At 49.2% G+C, this 20,835-nt stretch overlaps 1 protein-coding gene and 1 long non-coding RNA gene across 2 annotated transcripts; one reads left to right on the forward strand and one right to left on the reverse strand.

The window, feature by feature from the left end:
• Positions 1-11,739: 11,739 nt before the first annotated feature.
• Positions 11,740-15,649, reverse strand: IRX3 (iroquois homeobox 3). Its single transcript, XM_032701567.1, has 4 exons — positions 15,035-15,649; positions 13,427-14,534; positions 12,836-12,902; positions 11,740-12,129 (listed from the first exon to the last, which is right to left on the reverse strand). The coding sequence occupies exons 1-4, from the start codon at positions 15,254-15,256 to the stop codon at positions 12,075-12,077; spliced, it is 1,452 nt and encodes a 483-aa protein (XP_032557458.1). The 5' UTR covers positions 15,257-15,649; the 3' UTR covers positions 11,740-12,074.
• On the forward strand, positions 12,800-20,369 carry LOC116793618. Its single transcript, XR_004359538.1, has 3 exons — positions 12,800-13,154; positions 19,478-19,593; positions 20,182-20,369. It is a non-coding gene; the product is annotated as an uncharacterized LOC116793618 (long non-coding RNA).
• Positions 20,370-20,835: the final 466 nt, after the last annotated feature.

Consider the following 20,835-nt stretch of genomic DNA (forward strand, 5'->3'; position numbering starts at 1 on the left):
CCACCACTGGGGTCAGTAGTATGTTACACTGCCTACGTTTTCTTCTGAATTCTCAAAAATGTGTTTTGCCTTCCCATTGGCAATTTTCCTAGAACACTGATGAGACTTCAAATACTAAGCACTTTATAGCTCTAGTCTATATCAGTTAGGTGGGTTTTTCTGTGAGTTTCCCATGAAATTTTTGCAAAGGGTGTGTAAGAAATGCCTGATCCAATGAAGAAAATACCAACTGATATGTTTGTTTTTCAGCATATATATACAGAGTTTAATTTAGCATAGAAGAGCAACTAAGAATCAAGTATTGTTATGGTAAAACACTTCCTTTATCTAGAGTTATATGTGACCCATAAGAAATCCAAATATGCAGGATTGTTAATTAGAAAGTGAAAATTTAAATTAACACTGTGGCTAGTACCGAGTTCCACTCTCTGCCATCATTTCAGTATATTTGTGTTTGTGTAACATGAGCATTCAGAAGCAAAACTTGCATGAAATCTTCCAATTGTCAATGCCTTCTCTTTGTAAGAATTTGCAGTGAATCTCTGGAAACTTGCTAAGTCCCCAAGGGGATAAGAATTCACAGATCTAACTAACCCTGAGGGTCATGTTATCACACAGATTAACTATTCTCAACCAATTTCTGAAATTCATTAGGCAGTTAAGGCTTTCTATCAACATAGTAGTGTGTACCTTCTTTTTCTACCTATTTGTTCTTAAATATATTTATTAGGTCCCTGACACACACTGGCCCTCTTTCCTCTTATTAATCAGCTTCTTACATGTTGCTGAAAAAGCATCTCAATTTCACATGTTCAGCTAATTATTCTTCTAATTATTCTTTTTAAAGGAGTCAGTACACAGTACTCCAACTATTAATACATTCCACAACATTGTATTTGGAGAACTAGTATCAATAAGTATGTTTTTTCAACCCACACAAAGTTTTATGTTTTGTCAAATAAAATAAGGGGTGTAACATTTCCCAGAAGCCAGCAACGCCAGTGTCTGTGTTAGAGACTTGATAAATAAATCCAGGATTGTGTAGGAAGTTACTGAGAGTCAAATACATCAGAACAAGGATTTTTATAGTATCAGCATCTCAGATAAGGTCTCTCCTGCTTAAACTGATATATCCCGTGGATAATGGTTGCATATGAAGGTGGTCAGCACGTTTGGGATGAATCCCATTAGCTACATATTTTCATTACAGTAAAGCCTCACAAAAAGATTGCCTGTGAACAGAAGACTGGAGGAGGCTTCCTCAGTTATGGAGTCCCATCTCCTGGTCATACAGGCACCATATCATGTAATGTCCCAAACTAACCTGTCAAGCTGATCTGATGAAAGCAAATAAGGTCTTGTTTTGGGTTTGGGTTGGGTTTTTTGGTTGGATGGTTTGGGGATTTGTTCTGTCACAAAAACTCCCTATTCTGATGGTTTAGGACTTACTTTTGGTTCCCAGGTATTCTAGTTCATTTACATCTGCTTCTTCTTATGACAACACTGCCCTATAATTTCTAGCCTGTAAACTGCAATACCAGCTGCAGGACAAACTGAACTTGCTGGCTCTGTAGTAAGGAACAGGTTGAAATGCCTCTGGGTACAAAGAGTTTGAAGTTGCCTGGGAGGATGGCCCAGGTGACCCTCACTCTTATATTGAGGGAAACATCTCTGAAGGAAAGTGCTGTTTCCTTCCCAAGCAGCTAGGGCATAAATATTTTTCTCTTCCAGAAAGCTTCTGCAAAATGATAGTCTGCTTTTACACCAAACCATTTAATAAGTTTAATTAAATGGAAGCTTATGATAATTAAACCAAAAGCCTAAGGGCCCTGTTCTGTGAGGACTTACTCCTCACATAAGACCAATTTCCATATAATTTAGACAACAAAATAGCGGAACAGTACTTTGCCATCTAATTTATATGAAATTGGTATTCTCCAACCCAGATTTATATTACACTGTAAACACACATCTTGTATCTTGCCAGATACCTCCAGTACTTGTATTGGAGCAGAAGAGAAAGAAAAGCTTTTTAAAAGGGAAACCCCCTTTAAAAAAAAAAAACAAACAACCAAACAAACAAAAAAACCAACAAGAAAACCCCAAACCAAACTAAATAACCCTGAATGTGCAAATTAAACCATAATCTGATAAACTCTGCATGAGGATCAAATATCCTTAAACAAATTCTCTAACATAGCGGGTACTTGTAGGTTCTTTCATAACAAATTTGCATATTTACTACTTCTGGGTGTTTTCTTGAACTAGTGTTTGTGATCAATGCTAGAAAAAAACCCACGCTCCGTATTTTGGAATTCCTTACGTCTCCCCAAGTGTCCCAAAGGAATGGTACTGTGCATTATCTCCTCTGCCACCTGTATTTTTATTGCACTTCAAAACAAAGCTCCAGTACTACAAAGAATCAATGGGGCCTGATTCTTCACTACCTTACTTCAGCTTTGCACAAGCCTGCTGCAGACAAAACCATTCCTCTTGCTTACAACTGAAACAGCGGGTAAGTCCCCAGCCTTCCCCGTGAGAGTATGACAGGATAGCAGATTTTGGTCCTTTCCTGGTCCTCTCCTGTAGACACAGGCACAAGAAACACAAGTAACCCCAATAGAAGGGTAATTATGATCCTTTCTGTTCTCCTCTGCTCCTGCATGCAGCACAGCTGATAACTGAGACCTTGGTGATAGCTGGCTTTCCTGTGTGAGCTTCCCTGATTTGGGGGAGTTTTATGTTTTGTTTCATTTCTTGTTTGTTGTTTTTTGTTTGTTAGTTTATTTTTAAGAGACTGGAATTGGTGGGTTACCATTCAGAGGGATGTTGATTTTGTGCCAGTTCTTGTTCCAAAGAAAACCAGTCGTCCTACGCTGAGGGAAGTTATAAGTCTGGGAGTTGTAGAAAAGGTGAAATCATTATTTTGAACAGGCTGGACATCAAACGCTGCTGTGCACAGCTACTCCCTGTTAGATGCTGGTGATTAATTGCTCAGGGTTAGAAGATAACCAGGTCAGAGCCTTATGAGACACACACTTCCCACTGACAGTCAAATAGTAGACACCCATATCTAAAGTCTATTTGTAAAAGTAGTAGGGAGGCATTGTCCCTTGTACCATAAATGACTGTATCATTGTAATTTATAATGCCCATTCCTCTATTTCTAAACCTTTGAGACACCGACAGTCATAACTCTGACCTGCTGTTTTGCTTGCGCTGCAAGTAAATACAAGGCCCAGTGGTTAAAACTCAGCCCAGATGAACCAGAATTATTCCCTGTAGGACAAGGCATCTGGAAGATCTCACCCTGTTGCTGACTGCCCTACCTATTTGTGGGCTTTGACCCAAGCATGCAGAGAAGCGTTGCATCCTGAGGGTCGTTTCTGACAGCTCTGAACATAGAAACCCATTTTCTTTGCAATCTTCAGAAGTGGCTTACAAAATATCTAAAGTATTCAAAATCTGTGACCTTTTCCTCCAGGCAGAGACTTCGTCATGGTGATCTATGTCTCTGTGGCCTTAAGGCCAGATTAATACAAGGCGTCCCCCCAAACCACCTGCAGGCTGGAGCTGCTGGAGAGGGGAAGCCTGACTGCTCAAGGGCCCTCACCTGGGGAAGCTGGCAAACCCTGCGCTCAGCAAACTGCATTAGCAAGTAAGATTCAAAGTCTTTTTAATTATTGGTGGTGTTTAAAGCCTAAAACAGTAGAAAGCCAGACTCTGTGAGGAGCCCACACGTCATGTCACACTGTGGCGTTTTTCAGGGGAGATGCACGCGGCAACTACTTACAGGTACAAGAGAGATCCATGAAACTGTCCTCTACTGTGGGACAAGTGTCCCGCTCCTCTTGGAGGCACCTGAAGGTTGTGTGGAGACATGTCTCCTCCCACAGGGACTGTGTGGCCCTGGGACCTGGGTGCCTGGCTGTCCAGGGCAGCAAGGATAGAGAGCTCGAAGGGCTGCCTCAGAAAAACATCGGTTTATCTTTTAAAAGTAGTCTGATACAAATAAAGAAATGAAGTAGAGAGAGTACAGAACCGAGTTTCTGGGTACAAAGCAGTCCTGGTCACAGCCTGCCCAGCTCCAGGTCTCACCATCTGGTTTCAGACCTATTTACTTAAAGTTAGTATAGCAAGTAAGGTAAAAAGTATGTCGTCTTCGTTCGCATGCGGCATCAAGATTCCAAACTCTGATGATAAATAATGTACAAAGGTGCGAAAGTACAATTCTGTTTGTCCTGGGCCTCTTGTCAGGGAGATGTGAGGGACGTGGAGCACAGAGCTGCCAACTGTGCTGGCGTGGCAAGGCAGGAGCACCAGGTGGTCACTTGGCCAAACACCCTCCGTGCCACTGGCCGGCCCCAGTCCCAGCACACTGAGAGCTTTTCAAGGGAAGCATTTCATGTCCCAGCACCTCGCACACACAGAGCCTATTTTCCAGGACGTTGTTACCTTGCTGTTATTTTGCACTTCCTTCCCAAAAAAGTTTCAAAGTCTATTTTTTAGCACATATTTATTAAAATTTTCTCTCACTATTCAAAAGAATATTTGAATGGCCACTCGAAACCCCGCTGCCTAATGACTGTCAACTTGCTGAAGAAAGGAGGCGAGGGAGGCTTTACTTTGGGCAGGGGGGAGAGAAAATAAAGAGAAATCGGCCGGGCTTCAAAGGGCGCATTTCCATAATTGCCCTGTAACTTTGGCAAAATAAATCTGAAGGGCTGAGAAAAGCGCAATCTCTCAGATGAGTGCACTACAAAAGCCCCAGAGATCCTCAGTCCCACTTGTTACTATTCTAATTCAGTGAGAGAATTCAGTCCCTAACCTCAGTAACAAAAGCCATGAAATCACCGTCCTCCCATTCCGATAGCCTATTCCCAAAGAATAAGACCTTATCCAGCCTTTGTCTCCATCCTGCCTACAGACACTTGGTACAAGTCAGGATAGCATTAGGTGGAAGAACAACTGGTGGAGGTTTTTCAGACTGACAATTTAAACCCTCAGTCTCAAGTTCTTGGTTGCAAATATGTGTACTCCTACATAGCAGGGGTCTGTTTCTGACTTGTTTTATTATCGCAAGAAGCCCTTTTTGTAGTTTATATGTGGTTGAATTTCCATACAATGTGTCTAAACTTCCCAGATGAAACATGCACATGAGAGTTACGCAGGAGTTTTTCTTCAGAAAGGTGAAAATACCCCCTGTAACTGCTTCTAGGATTTAGTGTTTGTCCTCAGTAGTACACAGTCTATTTTTTAAAAAAAAAGGTAATTATAAAAGTAATTAGAAATAAAAATTTAATAAGCAAGTGTCTAAAATGGCTTTGCTGGCACAGTCACAGTTCCAACTTTGTAATTCCTTGATGAAAAAATGACTGCTGAATGTGAATAGTAGATCTTTTACAGCAAAGGCCCAATCTCCCGTCATTTGGCCCCTCTCTGACTTTTTTATTTTCTCAATAAGACAAGCTTTTGTGGCGATGTTCAGTATGGACAATCAGGACAGCCTTATAAAGGGATTGAGAAGGGCATACAAAGGGCTGCGGCAGCATCAAAGCGAGCCCGGCAGCACAATAGAGATGACATTTTTACATCCCAGGGCTGGGGCGGGCAGGGACTGAATACTGTGTCCATAGCAGTGTCAGTAAACAATGAGCAAAGTGGGGAAGGGGTGAAAACACAAGTCAAAATCTTTTTATTGAAGCCCCCTACACATTCATTGGGCATTTTCAGCCCTGCATTTGAAAGCTCTCCCATTTACTTACTCTCTGGATTCCCCTATTTAACTAACTGACTGATGATGGCTCCATTTTGATATCTGAAGAAAAGAATGGGAATTCTTCCTGAAGTGAATATATTAATTCATGAGATTTAATTGCGTTTTATTGGCAGTAAAGAAAATATTAGCAGCATGGTGCTGTTCTTAAAGGGACACTGCCATCTTTAACACCACGTCTAAGAACACTGTTTAAGAAGCCCCAGCCTTACCTGTGGTACTAGTCCTGCCTATGGTTCTGGGAAGCAATGTTTTGGTTTTAGTTTACCAGTTCCCTCAATTTAGGTTTGGTCGGTTGGGGGTTTTGCATAACAAAACAAGGCTGGACTGTTCTGTTTAGCTGGTTTCTTGTTCCATTTCTTGTGCCCAAACCCAAGGTCTCGGTGTGGTTCAAAGCACCAACATGGAAAGTCTAAAACCAGAGGGTTTAACCCTGGTCATTTAACCAATTCAGGTAACCTCAGTAAGTATACCAGATGCCAGGAGGGCAGGCATGGGCACTAAAATTTGCTTTTCTGGGCATTTTTTCCCTGAAATTGCACAGAATTTCATTTCTTTTAGTATCAGGCTCTGATTTAGCACACTAGAGGAAATCTTTCTATCGAGCATACATTTCTGGCATCGTCTTCTGCAGGAATCACTTGCAAAAGTCTCCATCTGAGAAGACCAACACTAGTGCTGCTGTTCAACAGCCATCTCAAGTGTCCTTTTTCATTAAATTATTTTGGAATGGGGCTGGCCTAATCTCCCTGTGAAGCTTTATCTTTCTTGGAAGCAAGTTAGACTGCAACAGAGAAAATCAATGTTTTACTCCTTGTATCTAATTTCACATTACATCTATGTTTTTAGGCACTTAAATTTTACTGCTGAGGTATCTTGAGTATTGCAAAGTCCAGTGTGAATTATACTAATGATTGCTGAGAAATCCAATAGAGTGAGTCATATATTTGAGAGAGAGAGAGATATTTTCTTTTCACTGTTTTGCTTGAAAATAAATATAATATTAATGTATTAAAACCTCAAGTTTATGCATAGCCAGTGAGTAATTTTATTCTAGCCTGGCTAGCTGGCCTACTGACATGCATTTTCACCACTGCTAAAAATAATGAGGAATCCAAGTGACACACATTTATGGCTAGGAGTGCCATCAGATCCCTTGACCTAATTGAGCATGCCTACACACCTTAGAGTGTTTTGCATAACCAACTTAGACAGCAGGAACATTTCCAACCAGATTGATTGACATATTTTATTTCTAACTTAAGCTTAATCAGGACCAAGAATGATTCATTTATACCTTTCAAACTTTAGGAATTGACACAGGAGACAACCAAGCTGCAGACTCCAGTGTAAGCAATCATGTAAAGGAAAAAATATAGATTAATATAGTTTATTAGCCTACTTAGCCGCTGTGGTTGATGTAATAAAATTAATTAGTTAGCTTGTAGGGGAGTTACTTTATTTTATAAAATAAATGTCAAGCTAGATTTTTTGCAGGAAAGGGTTTTTTTCTAAATCTCTCCACCACTAAACATTTATCTGAAGTAATGCAAAGAATCTAGAGCTACCTTAAGGTGCAGTTTGATTTTTTTTTTTTTCAGAAACCAGCTGGATGAGAGCTCATCTCCCAGCAATAATCACATCGACTCTCAAATTGAAAGAGTTTCTGGCTTTTAAGGTGTAAAGTACCTTCAAATAAATATCAGCAGTTTCCAAATGCCATGCCTTAAACAGGAACAAAGCCTAATAGAATAGACTGTAATAAAAGTGCTATTTCCAGCATGTGTGTATGTGGCTGCCCTACGTTGAAAATGTCCTTTAGCACTTTTTAACCATATTCTCTAGTGTGTCAGCAAAGAGACTCCATCAGAGTATTTAACATTGCTGGGAGCAAAGGAATAAAGTGGAGTCACTGTTGATTATTACTCATTAGCCACAAGGACATCCACTTAACATGTGAATAAATGAATGACACCATGTCCTAATGGAAATGGCCTCAGTGTACCTTTAAGCAAAATGTTGTTTAATATCTTCCATTTGCTGAATAGTAAAGAGGCCTGTTGGACATGCACAGCTAGCAAGCGGCCATTGTTGCTTTGTTCCAATTTCAGCATTTAATAAAAAAAGATGTTGTCTTGACTGCAGCAAGGCTGGGCCTTGAAACCCTGGGTGGCAGCACAGGCTTGTCCTCATTCTGCAAATTCAGAATTTCACTGGCTTCCTAAAGGGTTAATGCCCATAAAGCAAATGAAGCCTTAGAAGGTACATGTTCTTCATTATTCTGCTTTACATTCAAACACATAAAACAAAGAACATCTGATATCTTTATTGGTTTTCTTAGATAAAACGCAAGCAAGCTATAAGCCTTAATTTTCTTATTACCATTTGTTAACAAGGAAGATAACACTCTCAAAAGTACTTGATTAGGGCTCCCTTTGATTTGTATCTTGTTATGATTACCAGGGCATATATTTTTTGTATTATTACTTTAGTACACTGATGGTTCTGATCAAAGTGATAAAAATAGGTATTTTAAAAGTGTAAATATTAACCATACAGGTAAACCACATAATCTGAACAGCATCTTGAATGCTGCCATGCTGAAGCACACATTGGGAAACCAGTCATAGCTGAGATATATGTTCCTGTCTGGAAAGCTGGCAGTCCAGCCTGGAGGAGCCCTTTTGCTCCCAAACCCTTGCAGCAGCAACTTACATAGTTCACAACTTTTTTTTACTTTTACTTTTTTTTTTTTTTTTTTGACAGTATAGCTACTGAGAACAGCTGCAGAGATGGTATTGAAGCTATTTGGTATATCACATATGTAAATGCACATGATCAGAATCCAGACAGCACACATCTGTTCTTACGGGAATAAACCAGCTTTAACTATCTAAGAGAAATAACAGCAAGTGCCATCAGCTAACATAGAAGATTCAGAAGGGTATTTTAATGAATGGTCTGATGCCTGATTGTGAAAATTGTGCTGGATCTTTTCATTACTCTTGTGATTTTGTCTGCTAACAGCCAGCTGCACTGGAGGCAACTCACTGCTGTTTCCCAGCTCACAGGGCTTTCTCCTGTCTTATCCCGGGCCGTGATGGGCACTTTGGCTGCGGTGAATGGGGAGCCTGACACGGCCCGCTACGCCCGGCCGGCCGCTCCCACCAGAACTGGGTCTGACAAGTTGGAAGTCTCTTCCTCCTGCCTCTCCTGCCTCCTCCTCCTCGCCGACGCTTCCTCCGGCCGGCCCCGTGCAGACAGGGAGCGAGCGGGAGATGATTACATCAATCAGTGTCAGGTCTGGGAGCTGTGATTTATGAATATGCATAATGAGCTCTCACCTTTGAGAAGGACTAGCTAGGGAGATAATTGATTAGACAGGAAAAGAGCAGCCAACAGAGAGGGAGAGGGAGGCCTCTCTGCACCGTCTCGGGCAGGCCTGGCTGGGGCTCCAGCGAGGCTGTCAAGCTGAGAGAGGGATTTCTGAAAAAAAATACGCGTAGGATTTTTAATGTTTTGTTGAAACACGCATAACAAAATGTTTCCTCACAGAATTAATGGGAATTTTCTCCACATTAGGGTAGGCAGCCAGGCAGGCACAAAGGCTGCTTTCCCCCCGCGGGGAAACCAAGTTCTCACTTCCAGAAGCCAAAGGGGCGGCTTTCCCATGGCAGCCACGCTGCTGCTGCAGGAGCATCCCCACGGTCAGAGTGAAGGGAGAGGGCTCTGCAGGGACAGGGAGCCGAGGGGCTCTGTGTAAAGGCAAAGGAGCCTTTAATGGAGGTAAAAAGCTGGGGATGCAATTGTTTTCCCATCATGGTCTCATTATTTTCTTCCATCCCCTTTAAGCATCTGTCTGGCCACTGTGTGAAAGTTTCTATGGAAAACCCACCAGGATGCCCAGAGGAAGGGGATGTGGAAATTTGCCTCTAGCTTTTTCTCCCCTCACCCCTCCCATTTTAGATGCCATTAATCTTTTTTTTTTTCTTTTTTTCCTCAGCAAGAATTGGCTAAAGAAAAAGCAGAATACAAAGTGCAGTGAGACTGGATAAAATTTACATGAGAAACGATCCGTTTTCTAACTCCCCACCCACAGAGATTCCCCCATTTCAGGAGTCTGTCGGAGGAAAAGAGTGGGAACAGTTCCTGGAGGAAAGACAGAGAGCTGCACGGGGCTGTGAAAAGGCAAATGCTGTTTCTAGAGTGAGCTGTGGCCAGAAAGGACATATGGGGAAAGGCAGGGGACACGGGAGGGGGGATGAAAGCAGAGATCAGAACACTGCTGCAAACTCTGCGGGTCCCTTCCCTGGCCTCCTTTGCTCCCAGCCATTGCTACCAGAAGCCAGGGAGGCAGGCACCAGGCAAGGGGTCTCCCCATCATAATACCAGCCAGGAAGAATATTAATTGTGAAACATTAAAACATTATATAAAATGTGTGTATACACACACACACATATATAGTGTAAACATATATATAAATCTTATCACTTACAAACGCCTAGGATTTAAAATGTAGTTTATCGTCCTAGTGCAACTCAATCCTATAAATAATACATTCCTATCACTATGACCTCAAAATGTCAATACCGTGCAGCCCTGCGCATTTGCATATCTTGTACTGTCTAAACTTGAAGCATGTCAGCTATGTGCTTCTGTTTGTACTTTAACTTCATTTTAACTCCTGCTTCCTAGCTCCGAGCACCCTCCCCCCTCTGCAGGGTCTGTCACCAAAACGAGAAAAGCACCAGCTATTTAATCAACACCACTGTAATTATGCCGTTTCCAGGACTGTAAGGAGAGTACAGGTAGGGGGACACATCCCCCCTGGCAGAGGAGGAAGAGCCTGGGAACAAAAGCAGGAGGGAACCGGCCCGTGAGCTCTACCTGCCCGAGCTGCCCCCTCAGCCCGGAGAATGAGCGCGGCCAGCCGCGGGCACTGGCTGCTGATGGTACATGGGGAAGGGAGAGGGCAACAGCCTTCGCCCTCCCACCAGCACTCCCCTTGGGATGGATTCCGAGCGGGAGAGGACCTCTCCCGGATCGGGCCGATTTCCAGCACTTCGCCGAGGAAACGAAGCTACAAGTTTTGGAAGCGACGGCTCGGCTCCGGGCGCAGCGGGACGCGGCAGCTCCCGGGGCGATGCCGGCGGAGGAACAGCCGATCCCTCCGGGGGTCGGGGGCGGCGGACCGGCCCGGGGGACGGCGGGGTGCGCAGCCCGCCCGTCCGGAGCGGAGCGGGGCTCCCTGACGGGGTTGCACCCGCCGCCCCGCCTCGCTGCCCGGTGCCCCCATCCTGGCCGGTACCTCTCACCCAAATGCCAGCCCCCGGGAGCGGGGGGATGCCCCGGCCCCGCCGCCTTGGGCAGCCCCACACCCGCTCCCCGCTCAGCGGCACAGACTGCCCGTGCGGAGCACCCCAAAAGTGACCCCTGGGATGCGCGAAAGCAGGAGGGAGGGCGGAGAGGACTGGGGGCAGAAATAACCCAGCTGCGCTGCCGACCCGCGGCCACACCACCGACCCCCGAAGCTTTCCTTCCAATTAACCCCCCCCGCCCCAGCCCCGCTCCACAGGGGCGGGGTGGGGAGAGTCAATAGCGGCACCCCTCATACTGCCCTCGGGGTCCACGGATCATCTGCCCTCTGCCCCCCCCCCGGGGCTCCCCCCGGCGCCATCCCCCGCTTCCCTGGGACGGGGCGCTGTCCCCGCATCCGCACGCGCAGCCCCGCACCCCCCGCCACCACCTGCAGGGGGAGCTGCGGCTCCAGCGATCGGCGTTGGAAAGGGCCCGGCCCAGCCCGGACACCGCGACCCGCGCTCCGCCCGGGGATGAACCGCTCCGGATGCCGCGGGAAAACAGTAACCGGCGCGGGGAAGGTGGGAGGAGTGGGGTGGGGGGAGGTGGTGGGGGGGCGGGACTCGAGTAGGAAAACCACTCCAGAGGTGGGGGAAACGAGAAGTGTAGTCAAAGTGGCAACAGTTTATTTATTAGCCAAAAATATATACTTTCTTGTACAATTTGGTTCACACGTATGTACATTTTTTTTAAGGTATGTACAAAAAAAACCCCAAACAAACAACAACAACAAAAAAAAAAAAAAAAAAAAAAAAGGAAACACCTAATTCTCACTGGACTTCCGAAAAAACCTCACGACTCGACTTAGCTAACCCAGGTGATAGTACAGAAGCGGGTATTTTTTTTTCCTTTTTAGTTTTAATATACGGACATGCTTACAAGTTGTAATTATACAGAGATTTTTTTTTTACAATCATTACAACAACAATAAAAAATTAACTATGATGATGAGAGCGCCGATAGAACCATAGCGGCGTCAAGTTGGTTCTGGGGCCTGGAAAAAAAATGACACAGAAAAAAAAATTTAATAGGATTTCTAATTATCTTGGGCTGGCACAATATTTTTAACTGCAGGTAGCTCTGGTTTTGTTGTTGTTGTTATTTTTTTAAATAGATCTATAAATATAAAAAGTTTTCAGAGTGACTTATGCTAAATGTATTTAGCCACGAAAACACCGCGGGCCCGATTCCCGTGGTTTCAATCAATCAAAGGAGTAATTGGTTTCTCATTGAAATTGAGTGACTGTTATGCCAAAGTCGGCAGGGCTCAGCCTCTTCAGCTTTCATACACTGGGTGGGGGGTTTTTGTCCTGGTTTTATTATTTTATATTTTTTTACTTTAATTTACTATTTTCGGCTGCCGCAGTGTCTCTCCCCCCGACCAAGCGACAGCGGCGGGTGGCGACCCGCGCTACGGGGGGCTCGGGGATGCGCTCCCGGCCAGGGGCGACCCGCGCCCGGACACCTCAGCCGCGCGGCCCCGCTGCCCCCGAGCGCGGCTCGGCCTGCCCGCGAGAATCGCTCCCGAGGGCCAGAACGGAGAACAGCAAAGAAAATATATGATCAGAATAACCCACCACGCACGCAGAGGAAGAACAAGAAACCGCCCTGGAAAGGGAACTAAAGAAGCGGAGAAAATAAGCTAACCATTTACAACTGCCTCCATACATCCCGAGGAGACGGAGGGAGCCATCTCTTACCGCCTCTGCACTGGCTGGAAAGCTGTCTTTAGTAACTTTTTCTCTACTTCCAAGGCACTAGATCGATCTAAAAAGAGAAGGGGAAAAAAAAGTGTTCCTTTATAGCCCCCGTTTTATTCCTCCCATCCCTGAATTAAGCCTCGAGATTCAAGATCTTTCTTTTCTCAGCGAGTTGCAAATACGACACAACGACTGCTCTGCTGCAGGGGTGACCGTCAGAGAAAACACACCGACCCCCGAGCGAGCCTGACCTGGCGGCCGGGTCCTTCCCGCAAAAGCGACGACAACAGCAACAAAAAATTATCTCCGGTGGAGGAAGGTAATTCTCGGGGATCGAGGCTACCCTGGCCAGGAGACCCCCGCCTCCGCCCTCGGGGCCCCCGCGGCCGCCCGCCCGCCGCCACCTGCGCCCCGACGGCTGCTCCGCGCCGGGCCGGGCCGGGGGCACCGTGAGAACCGCGAGGGGCCGGCGCCCCCCGCCGCGGCCCCACGCACACGGCCCCGCTGGGCCTCCCGCACCGCTCCGCGCCGCCGAGCCCCCCGCGGTGGCGGCCGGCCCGTCCCGTCCCCGCCGCGTCCCTCAGCGGTCACCTGCTCCGACGGGCTCCGCGCTCTGCGCCTGGTCCGCGGGCCGCGGGAAGGCGGCGGCGGGGGGGGCGGCGGAGGCGGCCCCCAGCCCCAGCAGGTGGGGAGTGTTCAGTAAGGCCAGCGGGTGCGGGGGGTGGTGGTGGTGATGGGCCGGGAAGGCGCGGTTGGTCCAGTTGGGGAACTTGCCCAGGGGGCAGGAGGAGACGAGTCTGTGGGGCGGCGGGGTGGGCAGCGGCAGCGGCTGGGGGGCGGCCGCCGGCGGAGAGCCGCCGCCGGGAGACTTGCGGGGGTTGTCCGGGCTGGTGGCCGTCTCGGCCAGCGACCAGATCTTTGGCTTCGGCAGGGCGCCGGCCAAAGCGCCGTCCGTCGGGGAGGAGGCGGCGGAGGAGGAGGCAGAGGAGGGGGGCGAGAGGTGGGGCGGCGGCGGCGGGAGAGGCGGCTTGAGGGGCTCCGGGCCGACGGCTGCGGCGGTGGCGGGCAGCTCGCACTTGTGATGGTGGTGATGATGGTGATGGTGGTGCAGGTGGTGATGGCGGAGGTGGTGCGGCTCCCCCTCAGCGGCCTTGCCGTAGCGCTCCTCGGAGCCGGGCAGGTCCTCGAAGCCCTCTGATCCCTCCGAGTCCGTCTTGGAGTCAGAGTGCAGGAGGTCGGCGTCCTGCAGATCGTCCTCGAGCTCGTCCTTGTTGCTTTCGATGTTCTCGGTGTCGATGTTCTCCAGGTCGATCTCCTCCTCGTCCTCCCTCTTGTCCTCTTCCCCCTCGTGGTCGCTGCCGTAGGAGTTGCCCTCCTCGTCCGTCCTGCTGCGGGGGGCCCAGGTCATTTTGTTCTCCTTCTTGAGCCGCCGCCGCGCGTTGGCGAACCAGGTGGAGACCTGAGTGAGGGTCATTTTGGTGATGATGGCCAGCATGATCTTCTCGCCCTTGGTGGGGTAGGGGTTTTTCCGGTGCTCGTTGAGCCAGGCCTTGAGGGTGCTGGTGCTCTCGCGGGTGGCGTTCTTGGGCCGCGACGGGTCCCCGAACTGGTACTGCCCGTAGGGGTAGAAGGCGGGGTGGTGGGGGGGGAAGGCGGCGTGCTGCACCCCCGGGCTCTCCTTCAGCTCGTACTGGGCGCCCTGCAGCGAGAGGGAAGGGGCGGCCCGGCTGAGACAACGCGCCGGGCCCGGGGCCGCTCCGTCCCGCCGCCGTTACCGGGAGCAGCGCCCGCCGGCACCGGCGCGGCGGCCGGGCCGTGCTGCCTCCCCCACCACCGAGCGCCCCGGCCGCGATCCCGGGCACGCTCCAGCCCCGGTACCCCGGTACTCCGGCCGAGCAGCCGGTGCCCGGGGGTGTCCCGGGGGCAGGACCGGCTCCCCTGGTGCGTGTGCGCGGCGGGGCCGGCGGCAGCCGGGGCCGGTCCCCGCGGCCGTCAAACCCCCGGGCGGAGCGGAGGGAAGCCGCGGGGCCGCCGTTCCAGCCCTGCCCCTCTCCGGCGGTTCTCCATGGGCGAGGCGGCGATAGCGCCCGTCTCTCCCCTGACAGCCCTCCCAGCGTCTCCCCTGGCGTTCCCCGGGCCGATCCCCAGCGCGAACCGAGCGCCCCGGGGGGCGAGCGGCGAGCCCCGGGGGCCTCTTACCAGCTGGGGGAAGATGGGCAGCTCTGCGGCGTAGGGCAGGAAGGCTCCGTAGCCCTGGGCGGCGGCGGCGGCGGCGTAGGGCGCGCCGTACATGGAGGAGAGCACGTTGGAGAGGGTCCCGGACGGGGCCAGCTCGGCGCCGCCGCGGGAGCCGCCGCTCCCCGGGCGCTCCGCCGGGTAAAGCGGCCTGATGTACTGGTAGCCCAGCTGGGGGAAAGACATGGTGGGGGAGCGGGGTAGGGGAGGGGGAGGAGGAGGAGGGGGGGGGGGGAAACGAGAGGAAGAAGGGAGAGAAAGGGGAGAAAGTAGCAGGGCCAGGAGCGGAGGAGGGAGCCGGGTCGTTCGCCCTCGCCAGCCGCCCGCACTTTCAGCGCCTCCCGCAAACTCCGGCGGACATGGGGGGGGGAGCCGGGGGTGCGCGGAGGCCGCGGTCTCCCTCCTGTTCTCGGCCGCCGCGGTAAACGATCCGATCGCTTCTTTCTTCTCTCACTTTTCCTATTGATCTGAGTGGACCCAGGTCAGGTCCTAACAGATTGCCTGAGATTATTGGGACTCTGGGCTCTGATTGACATTTCTAGTCTCTCACAAGCCCCTCCTATTTCTTTTAAGTCTCTCTCTCCCTCTGCCTCCCTCTCTCTCTCATGCCCAGAGCTCGCTCTCTCCGGGTTTGTCACTAGCTGCTTTTTTTTTTCTTTTTTTTTTTTTTTTTTTCTAAATCTGTTTACTGACGTCGCGATCTTTTATTTGAGTTGCTTTCAAATCTCGTTTTAGCGATCGCCAATCAGTTGTGTGTTTTACAAAGGTTTAACCCTGCCTCATGGTATTCTAATTATATAGAGATAGATTTAGATATAATTTCTTTCTTAGACCCCACTCTCCTGGAGCATGAGAAGCCAGGGTGTCATTTGTGAGCGGCACACGAGAGGAACAGGGAAAAGTTGTGACATTTAAAAATAAAGGCTCACACCACCACCACCCCCCAGTCCCCCTCTTCAGGTTTTCAAATTTACAGCTTTTCCTTGGCCAGATTTTCTTTCTTTATTAAGATATTCCCTCCTTCCCTTCCCCCGCTCCGGCCCTGGCGAGGGGTTACATCTCCTAATATAGATTTAAAAGTCCATTGGATTTTTTTTTAATTTGCATTTCCAGAACTACCTCGAAAAATTTCCTAATGTACAGGATCTTTAAGGAGTCCTCTACGTTTTGTCTGGGCTAACAGTGCGCAGATACAGTGGAAAAGCTAAGTTAATTTTCCTCCTAATAAGGGACTTCAAAGAGTTGTAGGTCACAATTTTACATCAAAGGCAGAAAAGAAGGCAAATTAAAATCTTAACAAAGGAGAGACGGGAGCAGCCCTCTGGGCCATTAGTAAATAAGTGGTGTGAAAAAAGGGACAATGACAGGCACTGGAATTAAACTCATTAACACCTTTTTGTCTTGGTGCGAAATCTCTAATTAGGAAATTTATGATCATTTTGCTTATTCCCTCTGTTCTGAATCACTACAAGGCTAAGAAGGAAGTACCTGGTACGTGCAACATTTGCAAAGGGAGCAGTGGCACGGGTTTGTAAGGAGCTATTGGGAAGGAGTCAAGATACGGTTTAATTACAGAATAAGGTTTGGGCTTTTTTTATGATCCACAAATTTTAAATTACGGTTTGGTTTTTTGTTGTTGTTGTTACCCCCCCCAACCCCCTTTCCTTCTCTGAAACCAGCGTATGAGTTGCAATTTAGTCTTTTAAGAGTAGCTAAATCCAGTTCAATCACAGTTCGTCTTGCCAAGCTCCGGTGTGCCCTGCTCCGCTGCTGCAGGCAGAGGAAGAGCCTGGGCTGGAACCTAAAAAGTTCGCACAACTTGTGGGGAAAAGGGACCTGAACCTGCCACCGTTATCTACTTTTTTAAATTCTTGGTGTTTAAATAAAACAAAAAGTTTGAAAGGTCTTTTGAGGAGCTGAGGCTGAAGGAGAGCCGTTTAACTGTATTCCCCTCTCTTCCTAAATACTCTCTGGATTTATTGCCTTTAAAATATGATTTAGGTACAATATAACCACTGCGCCCACAGTATGGATTTTTATAACTACATTTCTTTAAAAATGAAATTCATGTCAGATTATGCAGTTAAAGGAATCGACCTTGATAGCTTGCTATAATAAAACTGTATCAGCTTGTAATAAATGCGGATTATAGCAAAGCAAGCTCCAGAATTAAAATTCCCTGAATCAATATATGAAAATCTGTAGGAAACATCTCTAATCGTATTAAGTTCATCTTTATAGCATTTCCTATCTGCTAATCTAGTGCAAAAACAACTCTGGGTTGGAGGAATTTATTTTCTTCTATTCAGTGTTGGTGCTTTTGATAGTACAATGCAAGGGAGATAACAATATTAAATTCAGTTATAAGTTTATTTCTTTTTAATTCAAAAGGAAAGCAGGCAGCGAACGCCACGTCCTGATGCGCTTTAAACTTTTCTGTAGGCAGCGCTCACTGGTGCGATGCGATGTCGAGGGGGTCGGCGGAGAGTTTGGGTGCAGATCGCAACTTTTAAAAATATCTACCTTGCAGAGAAAAGGGTCTAATAAGAAAAATGGGATAAATAGGTCGCCGTTTGATGCAGTCGTGCTCACCAAGCTGGTGTTACAGTAGGGCTGTGACCCCCACGCGCGGGCACGGGGGCACACGCGTGTCCCACAAAACCGGACCCGTCCTTCTGCGGCTGGACGTCTGGCACGGAGTGTCAAAGCTGACGGGATTATTTTCTGAGTTTTAATCAACAGCGCAATCAATATGAGTTCGTCCCCGCGGGAGCCGCCGGCAGTGGCGGGCGGTGTTGGGGTGGGGGCTGCCGGGGGCTCCCCGGAGCAGGGGTGGGGGCTACCGCGGCAGCCGAGAGGGAGACACGGGAGGAGAGAAATTTATGGGTGCGAATGGATCCAGGTCAGGGTGAGGGTGAGGGATGGTTTATTAATGGGCAAGAAACGGAGAGGAAACGTAGCCGTACCGGGAGGACAGGAGGAGAAATCAGTAGGGATGCCGTTCTTGGCTGAGGGGGAGGGAAAAGAAAGCGGAGAAGGCAGCAAACGGTGGGGAAGAGCGGCACGAAAGGAGGCGTCTTCCCGGGGGTGCGGGAGCGATGCCCACGGCGAGAAGCGCCGCACGCCTCCAGCAGCGGGAGGGCCGCTGCGGGACGGGGAGAGCGCGGGACTGGGGGCGACTGGTGCCGGGCGAGCAGAGCAGCTTGGCAGGGCAGGGCGAGCGGGAGGCGGCGACGGGAGCCGAGCAGGGAGCGGAGCGAAGCCCGTTCCCCGCTGACGAGGAAATAGCAGGGGAAGAGCGAAGCTGAGCGGGAGACACTTTGCCTGGCTGGAGTCGAAGGGAGATGAGAAGGGGAGGCTGGAGCCGGCCCGTCCTGCGGGGCGACGAGAGAGCGGCGCGGGGCCCGACGGCCGCCGCCCCCGGGGAGCCGCGGCGGCGGAGCGCTCCTCGGCCGGCCGGACACGTGTCTCCTGGCCGGGACCTGTCAGAGCAGGGAGAGCGGCTCCTGATTTATCACCCGAAACACATACACACCCCCACCCACCCTCCCCCTGGCCTCGAATCCCGCCTCTCCCGGCTGCTCTCTGCGTCCCCGAGCTAAAATCAAACCTCCCTCCGGCGGCCGCGGGGCTTCCCCGAGTCCGCTGCCGGCTCCGGGGCTGGGGGACCGGACACCCTCCGTGGGCAGCATCGTGCCCGCCCGATGCCCCCGGGACCCTCGTCTCTATTCCTGTCTCTCATGCCCCTCCGCGCCCCTCTCCATCAGATCACGGACGACCCCGGGGACCGAGGTGGCCTCGGCCCCAGGGTGTTTCTCCGCCACAGTGCCGGTCTGAGGAGCCGGAGGCGGTGTGCTGGAAGTTGCGGGAGAGGTTTAGGCACGACTGAGGGTTCAGGCAGACTCCCACGGGGAGCCGGGATGCGGGTAGGGTGGGAGCTGCGGCGTGTCGCAGCACACGCGGGGACGGGGCGCAGCCACCGGGGGAGGGGGGGGTAAATAAACAAGTGGGATTAGGAGAAGGACTGCAGTAAAACAAGAGTTAAAAAATAGAGGGAAAGATCAAAGCGCTGGGTAAAAGACTCTTCAAATTACACGTTTGAAGCTTTTCCATAATTCCAAGGCGACAGATAGATAACAAGCTGCACATTCCTTATCACATATGGAATCAATCTGAAAGGAGTCTCTTGATCAGAATCTGTTAATTGCAGTGACATATGATTTGGAAAGAAAACACAATTAATGACCCTTCATGTTAAGACTTTGGGACGAGGCCACTGACAATCCTCACTCTGCAGCCAACATCAACTTTATTATTATCGGTAGTAGTAGTACTACTAGTAGTAAACTATTAAAGGGATACATTCCTCGAGCCTCGGTGAGTGTTTTGTCTCCGTTCCCATTGCAGGTTTCTTCAGAAGGGGGAGGAGAAGAGAAGGGGACAAGAGTGCGTGTGCGCCTTTCCTTCAAGGTTTGGGGAGCTAAAATGATTTAGTACCTTGTCTGTAAATCTAATGACCTAAGGTGAGAAAAAATACTTCATCTTTTATTATTACCATTTGTGGTGAGCGTTACCAGGAAACAGCAGAACCCTTTTGAAATGGTAAATATATGTATCCATTTAAAACCCATTATTGCTGAGATTTTCCCAAAGAGAAATAAGGCAAATCTGCCCAATCCCATTTTCTAGCGCCCTCTGTCCACGGCTCCCCTTGGCTCGGCCGCTCCTTCCCGGCCGCTGGGACCGCCGAGCCTCGGCGGAGCCTTCCTGGCGTGCTCTGGGTGCTCAGGGTACGAGGGGGGGGCCCTGAGGCAGCAGTGTGTGCTCCGCGGCTGTTAATGTGCCACGCGTTCTGTAATGTTAGGAAAGGAGGTAGCAACATTTTTAAAAGCTTTACTCTGTCATTAAAAGGTATTGGCTTTGTTTTAGAAGGGAGAGGGAGAGGTTCATTTGAAGGTTAGAAAGCATACACTTTAATAGGATCGAAGTGAAATTAGTTAATAAGAAAATGCTGGCCAGAAGCTCTCCGGGCTTTTAAGTGCTCTTCAGGCCATTTAGGGAAATTGAATAAGAACAGACTCCGTTACCTGCAGCCCAACTATTATCTTCAGTTCTGCACAGAGGCGAGAAGGGAAAAATAGTGCCTGAGAGACCTGAAGTCCCGTACACCTCCTGCCAGCCTTTTTCCTCGAGAAATAATGCCCCCTTTCTGTTCGCGGGCGTGTTCCCCTGCTTCCGCTTGTAAGCAGCCCAGGCTACAGTGTGTACCACAAGGGGGTAAGCAAAGGTAAGGGGCCATCAGCAGATACTGAAGGCTGCGAGGGCAGCTCTGTGCAAAGCCTGGTTACCACCGCGACAAAGCTGGCCTCTTGGTGTTTTTTCTTCCCTTTCATTTCTCTGAGATTTTTTTGTTGGGTTTTTCTCTCCCCCCCCTCTCCCCCCCACCATTGTGGTGCTTTGTTGAATTGCGTTCGGACCGTTGCCAGTAGGTCAGTATATTGTGTTACCCAACTTCCGATCTGCTCCCTTTCTCCCTGCCTTTAAACTTTATAGTTTTTAGAGGTGTTAATAAAACCTTTCCTTTGGTAAATCGTTCATTAGAAACCCCACCGAAACCTGGAAAGACTTCAGAAAAAAAAAGCAGCCCTCAGGAACGAGGGATTGGGAGAAGGCTTTTGTCCAAAAACTGCATAATTGCCGTGAATCTTAGGAAACATTAATCTTTATAGGAATTTGTGATTCATATCTGTGGTTTGACCATTTAG

The sequence above is a fragment of the Chiroxiphia lanceolata genome, chromosome 13 (assembly GCF_009829145.1).
Source record: "Chiroxiphia lanceolata isolate bChiLan1 chromosome 13, bChiLan1.pri, whole genome shotgun sequence".
Taxonomy (NCBI): domain Eukaryota; kingdom Metazoa; phylum Chordata; class Aves; order Passeriformes; family Pipridae; genus Chiroxiphia; species Chiroxiphia lanceolata.